At 50.4% G+C, this 16,362-nt stretch overlaps 1 protein-coding gene across 1 annotated transcript in view; it reads left to right on the forward strand.

Annotated features, from left to right (window-relative positions):
- Nucleotides 1–16,362, forward strand: part of CLPB (ClpB family mitochondrial disaggregase) — a 229,011-nt gene that overhangs the window by 41,515 nt on the left and 171,134 nt on the right. The window contains exons 2-3 of the mRNA XM_082244581.1: nt 109–160; nt 2,222–2,308. Coding sequence (XP_082100707.1) covers nt 109–160; nt 2,222–2,308 — 139 coding nt within the window. The remainder of the gene's footprint in view (nt 1–108; nt 161–2,221; nt 2,309–16,362) is intronic.

Genomic DNA, 16,362 nt, shown 5'->3' on the forward strand with positions numbered 1-16,362 from the left:
GGATCAGCATAGCAGCAGCAGCAGCACGCATTTTCAGGTCCGTAGTAAAGGGAGGGGCTCCCCCGTTTCCTGGCTGTCTGGATGTGTAACTGAGATTTCTGTCCCCAGGTGAGCAGCTGCTGGAGGCGGCACGGACCAGCAACTTCCAGGATGTGGACAGGTGAGCGGTGATCATCTCTTCCCTATGTACATAGATCAGCAGATCTCCACCACCGGGGGGCACTGCAGGGCCTCTCCATGTTCCCGGGGCCCCCTTCAGCTTTCCATCACTGGGGGCTGTTCTATGACATCACAGGGAGATATTGTATATCAATCCATAAGTACAGACCATCACATGACCGAGGGGGGGGGGGGTAGGATATATATGCTGCCTCCACTGTGGCCCCCGCCAGCTCCCGAAGAGCCTCCAGCCAGCTGCAGATCCCCCTAATCACCTATAGTGCACCACAGCCCCCTATAGTGTCCCCCAGCCCCTCTGTGTCCCCAAACCTCCTATAGTGTCCCTCAGCCCCTCTCAGTGTCCCCGAACCTCCTATAGTGTCCCTCAGCCCCCTCTCAATGTCCCCAAACCTCCTATAGTGTCCCTCAGCCCCCTCTCAATGTCCCCAAACCTCCTATAGAGTCCCTCAGCCCCTCTCAGTGTCCCCAACCCTATAGTGTCCCTCAGCCCCTCTGTGTCCCCAAACCTCCTATAGTGTCCCTCAGCCCCTCTCAGTGTCCCCGAACCTCCTATAGTGTCCCTCAGCCCCCTCTCAATGTCCCCAAACCTCCTATAGTGTCCCTCAGCCCCCTCTCAATGTCCCCAAACCTCCTATAGAGTCCCTCAGCCCTTCTCAGTGTCCCCAAACATCCTATAGTGTCCCTCAGCCCCTCTTAGTGTCCCCAACTTCCTACAGTGCCCCCCCCCCCCCCTGAGAGTTTTCTTTTTCCTACAGCACCCCCTCCCCCTGAGAGTCTTCACCTTCCTACAGTGTCCCCCCCCCCCAACATCAGACCCCCCCAAGAGCCTCCAACATTCCACAGTACCTTTCAGAATTTACCAGTGCTGTCCAGACCCTGCAATGCTCCCAACTGCCCCCCCCCCCAAAAAAAACTCCTACAGTGCCACTCAGCCTTCTGCAGAGCCTCCACCCCCCCCCCCTCCATAGTTCCAGTGTCCTACAGTGGCCATTAACCTCCCGCAGTGCCCCCAGGCCCTGTGAGAGCCCCCCCAGCATTGCACAGTGCTTCCAAGGCCTCCACCTCCCCATAGTGGCTCTGTCCTCTAACAGGGCCCCCCAACACCCGACAGTGCCGCTCAGCTCCTCACAGTGTCCTCAAAACTCCTACAATGCCCCCCACCCTGCTGCCCATCAATGCCCCAAAGTGCTCTCAGCCCCCTGAGAGCCTCCAACATTCCTCAGTAGCCCCCCCCCCCCCCAACATCCCACAGTGTCGACCAACCTGTTGTAGAGCCTCCAGCCCCCCCCCCCATCATAATGCCTGTGTCCGCTAACAGTGTCCCACAATGTCCATTAACTTCCCACAGTGCCCCCCAGTCCACTGCAAAACCTCCATCTCCCCAGAGTGCCCCCAACCTGCAAAAGTCTCGTCTACACCTTTCAGCCTCCCATAGTCCCCTTGTAAAGCCCCTTACAGGACACTAATTCTCCCTATTTTTTCCGTTGGGTGTTGGAGGGTTTTGGGAGAGCTTACAGGGCCGGGCCCTTGTCATACAAAGGTTGAGAACCCCCGGCATAAATCATGTCCTCCTTTCCTGTCCAAGTCTAGGGATGTACAGACCCAGCAGGGGGCAGAGACGGGTACCAACCACGGCAGAACATTCCCGTTACTTTGGGTTTTGGTATAGAGGATGAATCTTGTCATAGAACTGAATACAACGCCAGCAGGCTCTGTACTGCCCCCTAGTGTTCTCAATGTAACCTCTAATAACTAAAAGTCCCATCTGAGAGCAGATACTAGAACGTTCCGCCATGACCTTCATTAGCCAGAAAATCCACTCCTCTGACCCTTATAGAGGGGCACAGTGGGTGAGTACCGGGGGGGGGGGGCATTTCTTGTCTGCCCCACCATTATACTCCACCAGGGGGTGATAGTGCTGGGCTGTTGTCTGCAGCCACCTTCTTATCTCTCTCTGTGGTTTGTAAATCGGCCCACAGCAAAAGCAAAGAGAAGACGACCTTCTAGCTGATTGGTTCTAACCAGAAGCTTCACGTTTCAGGTTACTGCGGGAGAAGGTGGACCCCAACGCTCGGCACAAACTGGGCTGGACCCCCCTCATGGTGGCAGCGATGTCAAGAAATCAGAGGTACGAGGTACAGGGACTCCTAAGGCTTTTTGTTAATCATGGCAGCGGCCCGTAAAGCTCCTCAAACATTCCGTTATTTCAGCTTGAACATAAGAGATACGTCCTAAAATAATAATTCACCTTTTTGGGACGTATCGGTTATGACCAACTCATCCTCTCCTTTTTGATGCCACTACTGCCAGCTGTCAAAATGACAGCCGGTCATTGCTTTGTGTTACACTGCTCAAATGCAGCAGCTCCGGTATAAAATGACACTTACAGATAATCTACAAGTGTCATTGAGTAACTACAATGTAAAAATGTTATGTTACATAGTATTTACTTTCTGTTATATAAGTAGATCAAAGATGTGACCTTGACCTGTATATGACTTCACCTAACCTGTTGCTGCCTGCGTTTATCACATGTGTGTGGCAGGAAAAAGGGGGCGGGCTTTAATGCCCACATGCCGCACTAAGGCTACGTTCACATGTTAGCGTAGCGGACCGCGGCAGAATCACCGCGATTCTGCCCGCAATCCGAAAATCATTGCAAATTGCGGGACACCTGTGCGTTGCCGTTGATTTGCAATGGCACCCCAAACGCTGTGCGATGTTGCCACGATTTCCGCCTGCCGAATAGCGGTAACATCGCGTAAACAAAATCGTGGGTCGCATGACGCCCAAAAAAGGTACAAGAGCTTCTTGGGGGCGTCATGCGACCCGCGATTTTGTTTGCGCGATGTTACCGCGATTCGGCAGGCAGAAATCACGGCAACATCGCACGGCGTTTGGGGTACCATTGCAAATCAATGGCAACACACAGGCGTCCCATGATTTGCAATGATTTCCGGATCGCGGGCAGAATCGCGGCGATTCTGCCACGGCCCGCTACGCTAACATTTGAACGTAGCTCTTTTTTAAATTTTATATATATATATTTTTAAGTGTGTGTGTGTGTGTGTGTGTGTGTATATATATATATATATATATGTGTGTGTGTGTGTGTGTGTGTGTGTGTGTGTGTGTGTATATATATTATTATAATAATAATAAAAATATATATATACACACACACACTCTCTCACAAAAGTAAGTACACCCCTCACATTTTTGTAAATATTTTATTCTATCTTTTCATGTGACAACACTGAAGAAATGACACTTTGCTACAATGTAAAGTAGTGAGTGTACAGCTTGTATAACAGTGTAAATTTGCTGTCCCCTCAAAATAACTCAACACACAGCCATTAATGTCTAAACCGCTGGCAACAAAAGTGAGTACACCCCGAATGTCCAAATTGGGCCCAATTAGCCATTTTCCCTCCCCGGTGTCATGTGAATCGTTAGTGTTAGAAGGTCTCAGGTGTGAATGGGGAGCAGGTGTGTTAAATTTGGTGTTATCGCTCTCACTCTCTCATACTGGTCACTGGAAGTTCAACATGGCACCTCATGGCAAAGAACTCTCTGAGGATCTGAAAAAAAGAATGGTTGCTCTACATTAAGATGGCCTAGGCTATAAGAAGATTGCCAAGACCCTGAAACTGAGCTGCAGGATGGTGGCCAAGACCATACAGCAGTTTAACAGGACAGGTACCACTCAGAACAGGCCTCACCATGGTCCACCAAGGAAGTTGAGTGCACGTGCTCAGCATCATATCCAGAGGTTGTCTTTGGGAAATAGACGTATGACTGCTGCCAGCATTGCTACAGAGGTTGAAGGGGTGGGGGGTCAGCCTGTCAGTGCTCAGACCATACGCCGCACACTGCATCAAATTGGTCTGCATGGCTGTCATCCCAGAAGGAAGCCTCTTCTAAAGATGATGCACAAGAAAGCCTGCAAACAGTTTGCTGAAGACAAGCAGACTAAGGACATGGATTACTGGAACCATGTCCTGTGCTCTGATGAGACCAAGATAAACTTATTTGGGTCAGATGGAGTCAGGCGTGTGTGGCGGCAACCAGGTGAGGAGTACAAAGACAAGTGTGTCTTCCTACAGTCAAGCATAGTGGTGGGAGTGTCATGGTCTGGTGCTGCCGGCACTGGGGAGCTACAGTTCATTGAGGGAACCATGAATGCCAACATGTACTGTGACATACTGAAGCAGAGCATGATCCCCTCCCTTCAGAGACTGGGCCACAGGGCAGTATTCCAACATGATAACGACCCCAAACACCTCCAAGATGACCACTGCCTTGCTAAAGAAGCTGAGGGTAAAGGTGATGGACTGGCCAAGCATGTCTCCAGACCTAAACCCTATTGAGCGTCTGTGGGAGATCCTCAAACAGAAGGTGGAGGAGCGCAAGGTCTCTAACATCCACCAGCTCTGTGATGTCATCATGGAGGAGGGGAAGAGGACTCCGGTGACAACCTGTGAAGCTCTGGTGAACTCCATGCCCAAGAGGGTTAAGGCAGTGCTGGAAAATAATGGTGGCCACAAAAAATATTAACACTTTGGGCCCAATTTGGACATTTCACTTAGGGGTGTACTCACTTTTGTTGCCAGCAGTTTAGACATTAATGGCTGTGTGTTATTCTGAGGGAACAGCAAAAAAGTATTGAACACGGTAACTGAAATTTATTTAATACTTGGTAGAAAATCCTTTGTCGGTAATGACGGCTTCAAGACGCCTCCTGTATGGAGAAACGAGTCGCATGCGTTGCTCTGGTGTGATTTCGGCACACAAACAGTCTTCAAATCTTGAAGGTTCCGTGGGTCTCTTCTATGAACTCCGATCTTTAGTTCTTTCCATAGATTGTCTATTGGATTCAAGTCAGGTGATTGGCTGGGCCATTCTAGCAGCTTTATTTTCTTTCTTTAAAACCAATTGAGAGTTCCTTGGCTTTGTGTTTGGGATGATTGTCTTGGTGGAATGTCCTCCCTCGTCTCATCTTCATCATCCTGGTAGATGGCAGCAGATTTTTATCAGGAATGTCTTGGTACATTTTTCCATTCATCTTCCTTCAATGATATGAAGTTTGTCAGTACCGTATGCTGAAAAACAGCCCCACCCCCACCATGATGTTCCCACCTCCAAACCTCACTGTAGGTATGGGGGTGTTATTGGGGTGATGTGCCATGTGACCTCCAAACATGGGGTGTATTATGGCATCCAAAGAGTTCAATTTTGGTCTCATCTGACCATAATATGTTCTCTCAGGATTTCAAAGGCTTGTCTAAACGCACTTCAACATGCTTTTTCTTCAGCAATGGAGTCTTGTGTGGTGAGGGTGCACACAGGCCATGGCGGGTGACTGCATTACTTATTGTACCCGCTAATTCCAGGTCTTTCTGAAGCTCTCCACAAGTGGTCCTTGGCTCATGGACAACTCTTCTGATCATTCTTTTCACTTCTCAGTCAGAAATCTTGCGAGGAGCACCTGTGGTTGCGGACTATGGAGACTTCACACTGGACCTCATGCAACTTTGGATTCTGTGCCACTCCACTCCTCCTCCAGACTCTGGGACCTTAATTTCCAAATGAAATGCAACATTTTCCACAGTCAGTGATGATTTGGGGAGCCGTGTCATCTGCTGGTGTTGGTCCACTGTGTTTTATCAAGTCCAAAGTCAGCGCAGCCCTCTAGCAGGAAATTCTAGAGCACTTCATGCTTCCCTCTGCTGACCAGCTTTATGGAGATGCTGATTTCATTTTCCAGCAGGACTTGGCACCGCCCACACTGCCAAACCTACCAATACCTGGTCACATGATCATGGGATCACTGTGCTTGATTGGCCAGCAAACTGGCCTGACCTAAACCCCATAGAGAATCTGTGGGGTATTGTCAAGAGGAAGATGAGAGGCGCCAAACCCAACAATACAGATGAGCTGAAGGCCGCTATCAAAGCAACCTGGGCTTCCATAACACCTCAGCAGTGCCACAGGCTGATTGCCTCCATGCCACAGGCTGATTGCCTCCATGCCACAGGCTGATTGCCTCCATGCCACAGGCTGATTGCCTCCATGCCACAGGCTGATTGCCTCCATGCCACAGGCTGATTGCCTCCATGCCACAGGCTGATTGCCTCCATGCCACAGGCTGATTGCCTCCATGCCACAGGCTGATTGCCTCCATGCCACAGGCTGATCGCCTCCATGCCACAGGCTGATCGCCTCCATGCCACACTGCATTGATGCAGTAATAATGCAAAAGGAGCCCCAACCAAGTATTGCGTGCATCCTATACTGTACATGGACAGACTTTTCACTAAGACAACATTTCTGTATTATATTGCTTATTTATCATCTACCAGGCTGGCTCCATGTAAAAAAAGTGAACACTTTGCAGTCTCTAATAATAACTACCCACAATGTTTTTGGTTGCCAGAGAACATGTGATGCTTGGCTGGGCTTTAGGTCATGTGATAGGGCAGAACTTTTGTTTTTAACTATGGCAAGAACATTGTTCTTGGGTGAAGAGCCTTCTCTTTTTCTCTAGAACATCAGCAAGTGAATAGGAGAGGGATGCAGGGATGGGAGGCTGAGAATGGTGCATCATGGGAAATGTAGTCTCCTGATGCAGGGGTTTGTGCTGTGGGTTGTTTGATATCTTGTGTACCGTAGAGGTAGCTTTGGCTGCTTTGAGAGGATGGAGACTGAGGATCGTCTAGTCCTTGACCAGGAATCCTCTGAAGGAAGTATGGACTTCACCATCTGACGATCCCGATTCATGGCCCTCACTATGCCCTGATATGGCCCTCACTATGCCCTGATATGGCCCTCACTATGCCCTGATATGGCCCTCACTGTGCCCTGATATGGCCCTCACTATGCCCTGGTGTGCAAGTTTTTTTTGCCTTCGGCTGAGTTAGCTGCACGTCTATGGTTTTGGAAAATACAAGGCATCTTTACATTTTTTTTTTTGTTGAGCTTGGCCTTATGACATACTGACAGACTACGTAACTGGTTGTCACTCTGGTGACCCAAATCACTAATACACTATCTGCTTTATATTACATACTCCAGTATCTCTGGGAATCCACCGCTAGCATTCCAGCCCCTGATGAAGGGGAGTGTGGAACCCTGAAACGCATTGGCTTTTTTCTAGAATAAACTTCTACTGGACCCATTCTGGTCTTGTGACACTCTCTCATCCTTTTATTTGCTTTTTATTTCCCTTAGACGACTCCCAGGGCCCCACCCCCTCCTCCACCTTGTGGACAGAGAGCTTCTGCTGAAATATAGACTCTTATCCTGCCATTGGCTTATCCTGGTGTCCTGCTCTCCACCAACACCTATGTTGTCTATCTTTGTAACAAGGAAGTAAAGCAGTGGTGGACATCTTTTTAATAAAGGAGGTCTCAAGTGTGGCCCCCGACATCATCCAAGGGCCGCACGTAAAATTCAGTGCATATTCAGTGTCAGAGACATGAGAAAATATAGTCAATAGACCAGACAGGAGATGGTCAGAGACTGCAGACATGGTACAGGAGACGGTCAGAGACTGCAGACATGATAAAGGAGATGGTCAGAGACTGCAGACATGATAAAGGAGATGGTCAGAGACTGCAGACATGATATAGGAGATGGTCAGTGACTGCAGACATGATACAGGAGACGGTCAGAGACTGCAGACATGATACAGGTGATGGTCAGAGACTGCAGACATGATACAGGTGATGGTCAGAGACTGCAGACATGATACAGGAGATGGTCAGAGACTGCAGACATGATACAGGAGATGGTCAGAGACTGCAGACATGATACAGGAGATGGTCAGAGACTGCAGACATGATACAGGAGACGGTCAGAGACTGCAGATATGATACAGGAGATTGTCAGAGACTGCAGACACGATACAGGAGATGGTCAGAGACTGCAGACATCCTACAGGAGATGGTCAGAGACTGCAGACATCCTACAGGAGATGGTCAGAGACTGCAGACATCCTACAGGAGATGGTCAGAGACTGCAGACATCCTACAGGAGATGGTCAGAGACTGCAGACATCCTACAGGAGATGGTCAGAGACTGCAGTCATGATACAGGAGATGGTCAGAGACTGCAGACATCCTACAGGAGATGGTCAGAGACTGCAGACATGGTACAGGAGATGGTCAGAGACTGCAGACATGGTACAGGAGATGGTCAGAGACTGCAGTCATGATACAGGAGATGGTCAGAGACTGCAGACATGGTACAGGAGATGGTCAGAGACTGCAGACATGGTACAGGAGATGGTCAGAGACTGCAGACATCCTACAGGAGATGGTCAGAGACTGCAGACATCCTACAGGAGATGGTCAGAGACTGCAGACATACAACAGGAGATGGTCAGAGACTGCAGTCATGATACAGGAGATGGTCAGAGACTGCAGACATGGTACAGGAGATGGTCAGAGACTGCAGACATGGTACAGGAGATGGTCAGAGACTGCAGACATGGTACAGTAGCCCAGGGCTTGACAAATTTGCTTTGGATCTAGGAGCCAGCTAAAAAAGTTAGAAGCCAGTTTTTATTATTTTTTTTTTTTTCAAAGCTTTACTTTTAATGACAGAACAGCCATGGCGGCAGGTGGACGTGCCCCCTATCAGAAGTGTCAGATCGCTGCTTGCCTGCAGCAGGGCTAAATTAAAAAAAAAAAAAAAACACCTGCCTGGCGCCCGGAACTGCATGTCCTGGACGTTGGGTGATATAATTTGCACATCCCAGTGAAAGGAATGTCAAGCACAGCACTTCCAGCCCCCAACCACAAACCAAATGCCGGGGAAAGCAGGCAGATCATCCCTCGTAGGACACAGGCCCAAGGCAGAAAGGCGGCACCACAGCCTGTCCGTCACCTGGCTACCAGATGCATGTGACTAGCCAGGGACAGTGCAGTAAGGTGGGGGCAGGGCGATAGGGCAAAGTGTCTGTGCAGCTGTTGTGCCCCAATAGACATCAATGGCACGGGGAGACATGGGACACCTATGCAGGTAAACGCGGCCCTGCCCAGGTGTACGGTATTGTAAAGGAGGGCCTAAATCTATGGGGGGGGGGGGTTATGCCTATTCAGTTATTTTCAGATTTAATCGTTCTGATCAATCAGATAAGATCAATGCATGTATGACCACCAATCTACCTGATTGTACATACTTCTTGTATGTTGTAGCAATCTCTGTCCATGTCTGCCTAGAAATATCAATATAAACACATCGCCCAATAGAAGGGCTCCCTGAAGTCTGATTTCAGCGTTCATCGTGTGCAGTGTTTCCATTTCCCGAGCACACGCACAGCATGCTGGGAGTTGTAGTGTGTGTGGAGTCCCCGATCCTCCTCGGTTACCTTCACCCTCCTCAGTAACTCCGGGCTCTTATCTATAGCCGTGCCGCTATGTGCTTAGTGCGGGCACACTGTGCCTTCAGTCCGATCTCCAGGCATCCCATGCTGTTACCGCGGATGCGCGCCTCAATGCCGTCTATGGAGATGACCAATAGGGTCGAAGGAGGAGGAACTTGATGGAAGATTACCAGCGATTGGCGTGTGTTGCGGCTAATCGCTGGCATCGCCTGTGCTCTGGCATGCTATGCTCATGCCTGGTGCCAACAGTGAATGGGCTGACAAAAAGTCCGGCGCCAGGCCGCAATTTCTAGTCGCAATTGCGACCTGGCGCCTGGGATTTGTTGAGCCCTGCAGTAGATGGTCAGAGACTGCAGACGTGACACAGGAGACGGTCAGAGACTGCAGACGTGACACAGGAGATGGTCAGAGACTGCAGACGTGACACAGGAGACGGTCAGAGACTGCAGACGTGACACAGGAGACGGTCAGAGACTGCAGACGTGGTACAGGAGATGGTCAGAGATTTCAGACATGATACAGGAGATGGTCAGAGACTGCAGACATGGTACAGGAGACGGTCAGATGCAGCAGACATGGTACAGGAGATGGTCAGAGACTGCGGACATGCTACAGGAGACGGTCAGAGATTGCAGACGTACGACAGGAGACGGTCAGAGCCTGCAGACATACTACAGGAGATGCAGAAACCTACAAAAGAGGGTGCAAACGCCTAGTAAATTACCACCAAAACCATTTATTAAAAGCACATAATCATTTTATACTCACAAAGTAGGAATAGAATCGAGCTAGCACAGGAGATGGTCAGAGACTGCAAACATATTGCATGAAACCCGCTAGAAATTATTTCTGTAATAGAGCAATAGGGAAATGTAGTTTACTGTCTGCATGGACCTTGAGGGGCTCACAAAAAGTGCCAAAGGGCTGCAGGTTGGGAACCGAGGAAGCAAAGTCTTGGGCAGGGCAAATAGCAAAATTGTAGGGCGAATGTACAATGTGTGGGTAGATGGGCTCAGTTAAAACCCTGTTCCTGATCCTGGTGTGTATGCACCTCCCCCCCCCCCTTTCCAAAGTGTATTATGGGAACCTCTTCATAGGTCACTGAGATGCTTTCATTGCAAGGTTAGTATTTGTACTATGAGGGCTTCTGGGTTTCTTTGGATCAGATGTTTCAACTGCGTGTGAGCTGGAGCTGACATCTAGAAGCTATACAGTTTGACCTTCTCCAGATCATCCCAGGTCCAGGTTTCTCCAGATCATCCCAGGTCCAGGTTTCTCCAGATCATGCCAGGTCCAGGTTTCTCCAGATCATCCCAGGTCCAGGTTTCTCCAGATCATGCCAGGTCCAGGTTTCTCCAGATCATGCCAGGTCCAGGTTTCTCCAGATCATCCCAGGTCCAGGTTTCACCAATTTTTCGATAGCTTTGACCATGTTCTCGGTCCATCTTGCTCTTGGTTGCCTACTCACTCTTCTACCTTCTACTTTTTTAGACATAATTGATTTCTTCTCTTTCATTTATTGACGGACACAGCTTCAAATCTTCTTGACCATTGGGTTATGCTGCCCCCTACAGGAGTGGGACACTAGGCAGGAAAAAGCTTGACTATGCCTATGGGCAGTACTAGGAGGTATACTCCCACCTTCTGCTACAGGCACTCCGTTTTTTTTGGCCTAGTCAGGAGTAAAGGACCTAGTTCCTTGCTGGGATCCCTGGTCCTGGCATTTTTTTTTTTTAAACTGATTTTTTTTCCTCTTATTATTTTCTGTTCCTGTAAGAACTACAATCAACTGCCGGACTGGGCGAAGCTCTGGATATTCTAGATCCTTACGGTCCCCCCAGTCTCAGCTCCGCGCTAGGTCGGCCGCGGCATAGCCTCACAGGACGGGGGCTTGCCTGCGAGTTAAACGTCTCGCAAGGATGCTCAGACCTGGCCACGGCCCAAGTCGCAGCGTACCTCTGGCCTGCAGCACCCCCATTCCAAGTGCGGTGGTCTGCCTAGAGTGGTGCCCACCCAGTTTCCATGGTGCAGTATGTAGTGTCCCCCCTTTCACTGGTGGCATGTTGGGGGGCACGTGGGGCCCCTCCCTGGGTTTTTCAGAGCCCCCGAGTTCCCATCCTTCCCGCATGCGTCCCCCTTCAGCTCCAGCTCCCTGCTGTGGATAAGCTTCGACCCCATGTCCCCATTCACGCCTTGTGACTCCTGTGTCCCCATTCACGCCTTGTGACTCCTGTGTCCCCATTCACGCCTTGTGACTCCTGTGTCCCCATTCACGCCTTGTGACTCCTGTGTCCCCATTCACGCCTTGTGACTCCTGTGTCCCCAGTCACGCCTTGTGACTCCTGTGTCCCCAGTCACGCCTTGTGACTCTCCTTTGTCTCCAGTGATGCCTTGTGACTCTCCTGTGTCTCCAGTGACGCCTTGTGACTCCTGTGTCTCCAGTGACGCCTTGTGACTCCTGTGTCTCCAGTGACGCCTTGTGACTCTTGTGTCTTAAGTGACCCTTGTGACTCCTGTGTCTCCAGTGACCCTTGTGACTCCTGTGTCTCCAGTGACCCTTGTCATTCCTGTGTCTCTAGTGGCGCCTTGTGTCTCTAGTGGCACCTTGTATCTCCAGTGGCGCCTTGTGACTCCTGTGTCTCCAGTGGCGCCTTGTGACTCCTGTGTCTCCAGTGGCACCTTGTGACTCCTGTGTCTCCAGTGGCACCTTGTGACTCCTGTGTCTCCAGTGGCACCTTGTGACTCCTGTGTCTCCAGTGGCACCTTGTGACTCCTGTGTCTCCAGTTACCCTTGTCATTCCTGTGTCTCCAGTGACCCTTGTCATTCCTGTGTCTCCAGTGACCCTTGTCATTCCTGTGTCTTCAGCATCGCCTTGTGTTTCCAGTGGCGCCTTGTGACTCCTGTGTCTCCAGTGGCGCCTTGTGACTCCTGTGTCTCCAGTGGCGCCTTGTGACTCCTGTGTCTCCAGTGGCGCCTTGTGACTCCTGTGTCTCTAGTGGCGCCTTGTGACTCCTGTGTCTCCAGTGGCGCCTTGTGACTCCTGTGTCTCCAGTGGCGCCTTGTGACTCCTGTGTCTCCAGTGGCGCCTTGTGACTCCTGTGTCTCCAGTGGCGCCTTGTGACTCCAGTGTTGCCTTGTGACTCTCCTGTGTCTCCAGTGGCACCTTATTTCTCCAGGGATGCCCTCTGTCTCCAGTGATGCCATGTGTTTCCAGCTTCTCCAGTGACCCCCGCACTCTTTGTTTTTTCATTAACTTCTATGTCCCTAGTGAGCTCCGTACTTTTGTGTCTCACCCAGTGACCTGTGATTATCACCGCAGAGCATTGTGTGTTACCAAGTAACCCCAGAACTACCTCCATCACTTTACAGCATCACCTGACGTTTAGTGACCCCAAAGCTTCTTTTGACTTCAGTGTAACCTGAATGCCTCTGTGTGACCCCTGGATCTCCACACAGTGTCGGATACACTCCAGTTTCCCGTCTCTCTTATTTGATAAGGACCCCTGTCCATGATATTACTGACACTATAATTCATGACATCCTGCTTCTTCAAGGATCAGCTTTGATGTCCTTTTATCTATTCCTGTATTTTTACATTGCAAGTACTTTTTTTTAGATTGCAAAGAACCAATCACATTAGTCCTTGTCACTAAAGGAGCTCACAGCAGTCTCTGACCACCTCCTCTGTGAGGTCCACAGCCTCTGACCGCCACCTGTGTGAGGTCCACAGCCTCTGACCGCCACCTCTGTGAGGTCCACAGCCTCTGACCGCCACCTCTGTGAGGTCCACAGCCTCTGACCGCCACCTCTGTGAGGTCCACAGCCTCTGACCGCCACCTCTGTGAAGTCCACAGTCTCTGACCGCCACCTCGGTGAGGTCCACAGTCTCTGACCGCCACCTCGGTGAGGTCCACAGTGTCTGACCACCACCTTTGTGAGGTCCACAGTCTCTGACCGCCACCTTTGTGAGGTCCACAGCCTCTGACCGCCACCTTTGTGAGGTCCACAGCCTCTGACCGCCACCTTTTGTGAGGTCCACAGCCTCTGACCGCCACCTTTGTGAGGTCCACAGCCTCTGACCGCCACCTTTGTGAGGTCCACAGCCTCTGACCGCCACCTTTTGTGAGGTCCACAGTCTCTGACTAAATCCTTTAGTGTGTCTGCTGCTGTCTCTGACACAGAAAATTCACTGAATTTAATGTGCAGCCCTTTGGTGATGCCGAGGCCCACACTTGTGGGCCCCAATATCAAAAAGTTGACCACCACTGGCGTAGCGGCTACTCGCCAGGCAGGAAACCATGCAATGTAAGGAGGTCACCCCATCAATTAGAGCTCACACCGGGTTGGGAGGGCGCAGGCTAGGTGAGTGGGGGGGTGGACAATAAAGCCTTGAATGGACAAGGTGATAGTCTCTTTATCCCACAATACGTTGGCTAGTGGGACTAGACCCATACATTGTCAATGCAGACAGTGCTCTGGGTGGAATTTTTGTGACAAATTTTCCAAAAGGGCGTTTGGCGAGAAAGCAGGCTATGATCGGTGAATCCAATGTTGTCTTTGTTATAAACTCTCCTCTTAGTCTAAATATTTGCATGTTCGGTGCCTGTATGGTAAAACAAGAGGTTAGGTGCACCATGCATTTTATACATTATGAGGTTCGTTTAGAAGCCGTGCTCAGAGGGAGTTCCCCTTTAAAAAGATTTGAGGTTCCCAGGGTGATCAGCCATCCCTTCTGCCAAAGCTTACAAGTGCCCCTCCTGGAAGTGTTTGCCGTCCCTCCTGACCAAACTCAATCCATTTGTTCTGAAAGAAATCCAATTTCTCGGCAAAGCACCGGTGACTTTTGATGTTTTCCTTCAAGTCGTAAGTTCATAAGTGACAAAAAGGAGGCAAATGACTTGGGACAACACAGGATTAAGGCCCCCGGCAGACAATAGGTGGGATATCCGCTCTACGGGGCAGCACAGCCTGGACCCCCCCCCCACCATGCGCCAAGTTCGTGTGTGGCACAAAGGTTTGACAAGGCGCCGTGACAAACTCAATACCTCCAAGTCCTCCCTTCAAGGTTGTCTCCTTAAGAGGCTTTCTACAGCCTGATGTTTGTTTAGCTTTCATGTTCCTGATACTGTGTCCAGCGGCTGAGAGGGGAGGACAATGGCCCATCCCCGGACTGTGAAGGTTGTTGACTTTGGCCGGCGGTCACCGGAGCAGAACTAAGGAGAAAAGGACCGTGGCGAAGAGAGACGACCTCCACGCAAGTGTCGCCTCTCTCCACGTCCCCCCCTGGCCAGGACAAGTCAATACTGTCACAGGAGCACCAAGGTGTGAAGATTCCGCCCGAGGAGATGAATATAAAGATCTATACAAATCCCGTTATTTCCTTTTCTGACGTCGCTTAGAAAATACTAAACACGCTTATTGAAGAAGGATGGAGGATCTCCAGTACGTTCCTCATTTCCATGATTTTATAGAGGGGGAGAAGGAGGCAGTTTGTAGTTATTGATCTAAAACTGTTGGGGCAATTTACGAACGTAACAATGGAGAAATTTTAATTGGATAGTATTTTTTTTTTCTCTACTTTAAGGTGGTCGTAAAGCCACTGATCCCAAATCCTGCCAACCCCTCTGTAATAATAAGTTATACTACATAGTGTCTTTTTTTTTTTTTTTTAATTTGGCAGCTAACTACCTTTTTGACATCTCCGATGTGCGGTCACGTGGGGAATACTCAGTAGTCCTTGAAGATAAAGCCTTGAATCTTCAGCTAGCTCTTTAGCAGGGCCCAGTATGTCCTGGCAAATGGTAATCCTTTTAGGAAGATGAAACAACTCATGCAACAGGGGTCCCCATACAGGCCTTAATGAAGTGAGTTAAAGTGATTGTAAAGTCGCTTCTTTTTGTTTTTTTTTTTAAATAAAAAACGTGTTATACTTACCTCCTCTGCAGTTGGTTTTGCACAGAGCAGCCTTGATCCTCCTCTTCTCGGGTCCCTCTTTGCTGCTCCTGGCCCCTCCCTTGAGTTGGGTGCCCCTACAACAAGCAGCTTGCTATGGGGGCACCTGAGCCGAGCTGCAGCTCCGTGTGTCCATTCAGACACAGAGCTGCTGTTTGGCCCCGCCCCCTCTCTCTCCAGATTGGCTGACGGAGCCACTGGCGCCGCTACTGTGTCTCAGCCAATCAGGAGGGAGAGTCCCGGATGGCCGAGGAACTCGTGGACATCGCTGGAAAGAGATGGGGTTCAGGTAAGTACATGTGGGTGCTGGGGAGGCTGACTGGCTACCTGGCAACTGGAGTGGCCAGCGATGTCTGTACGAGCACCCACACAGCTGATAGGGTGCCTGAGGCAATGGGTCTGTGTCTGACTGCGGAGCTGTTAGTGGGGAAGTAGTAATTTTGAGGAGCAGCACCCCCCCCCCTGCGTCCGTTCTTTTCCCTTGCCTCGTGGTCTCTCCTCCAGCTCCCAGGCAACCCCCCTGGTGTCTCTCCCGTTCTCCTCCTCTGGACATGCTGGGGTATGTAGTCTGTACCCAGGGAATTCACATGGGGCCACCTGTCTTTGTGACTACGTGTCCCAGAATTCTTTGCGCCTGCTTTCCTCTAGGATTAGTCACCCTCCTCCCGTGTCCGGTCTTTTCCCTTGCCTCATGGTTGCTCCCAGGCAACCCCCTGGTGTCCCTCCCATTCTCCTCCTCTGGGCATGCTGGGGTAATGTAGTCTGTCCCCAGGGAATTCACGTGGCCGCCTGGCTTCGGGAGTACATGTCCCAGGATCCTTTGCTCCTGCTGTCCTCCACT

The sequence above is a fragment of the Pelophylax lessonae genome, assembly GCF_965119305.1.
Source record: "Pelophylax lessonae genome assembly, chromosome: 2".
NCBI lineage: Eukaryota > Metazoa > Chordata > Amphibia > Anura > Ranidae > Pelophylax > Pelophylax lessonae.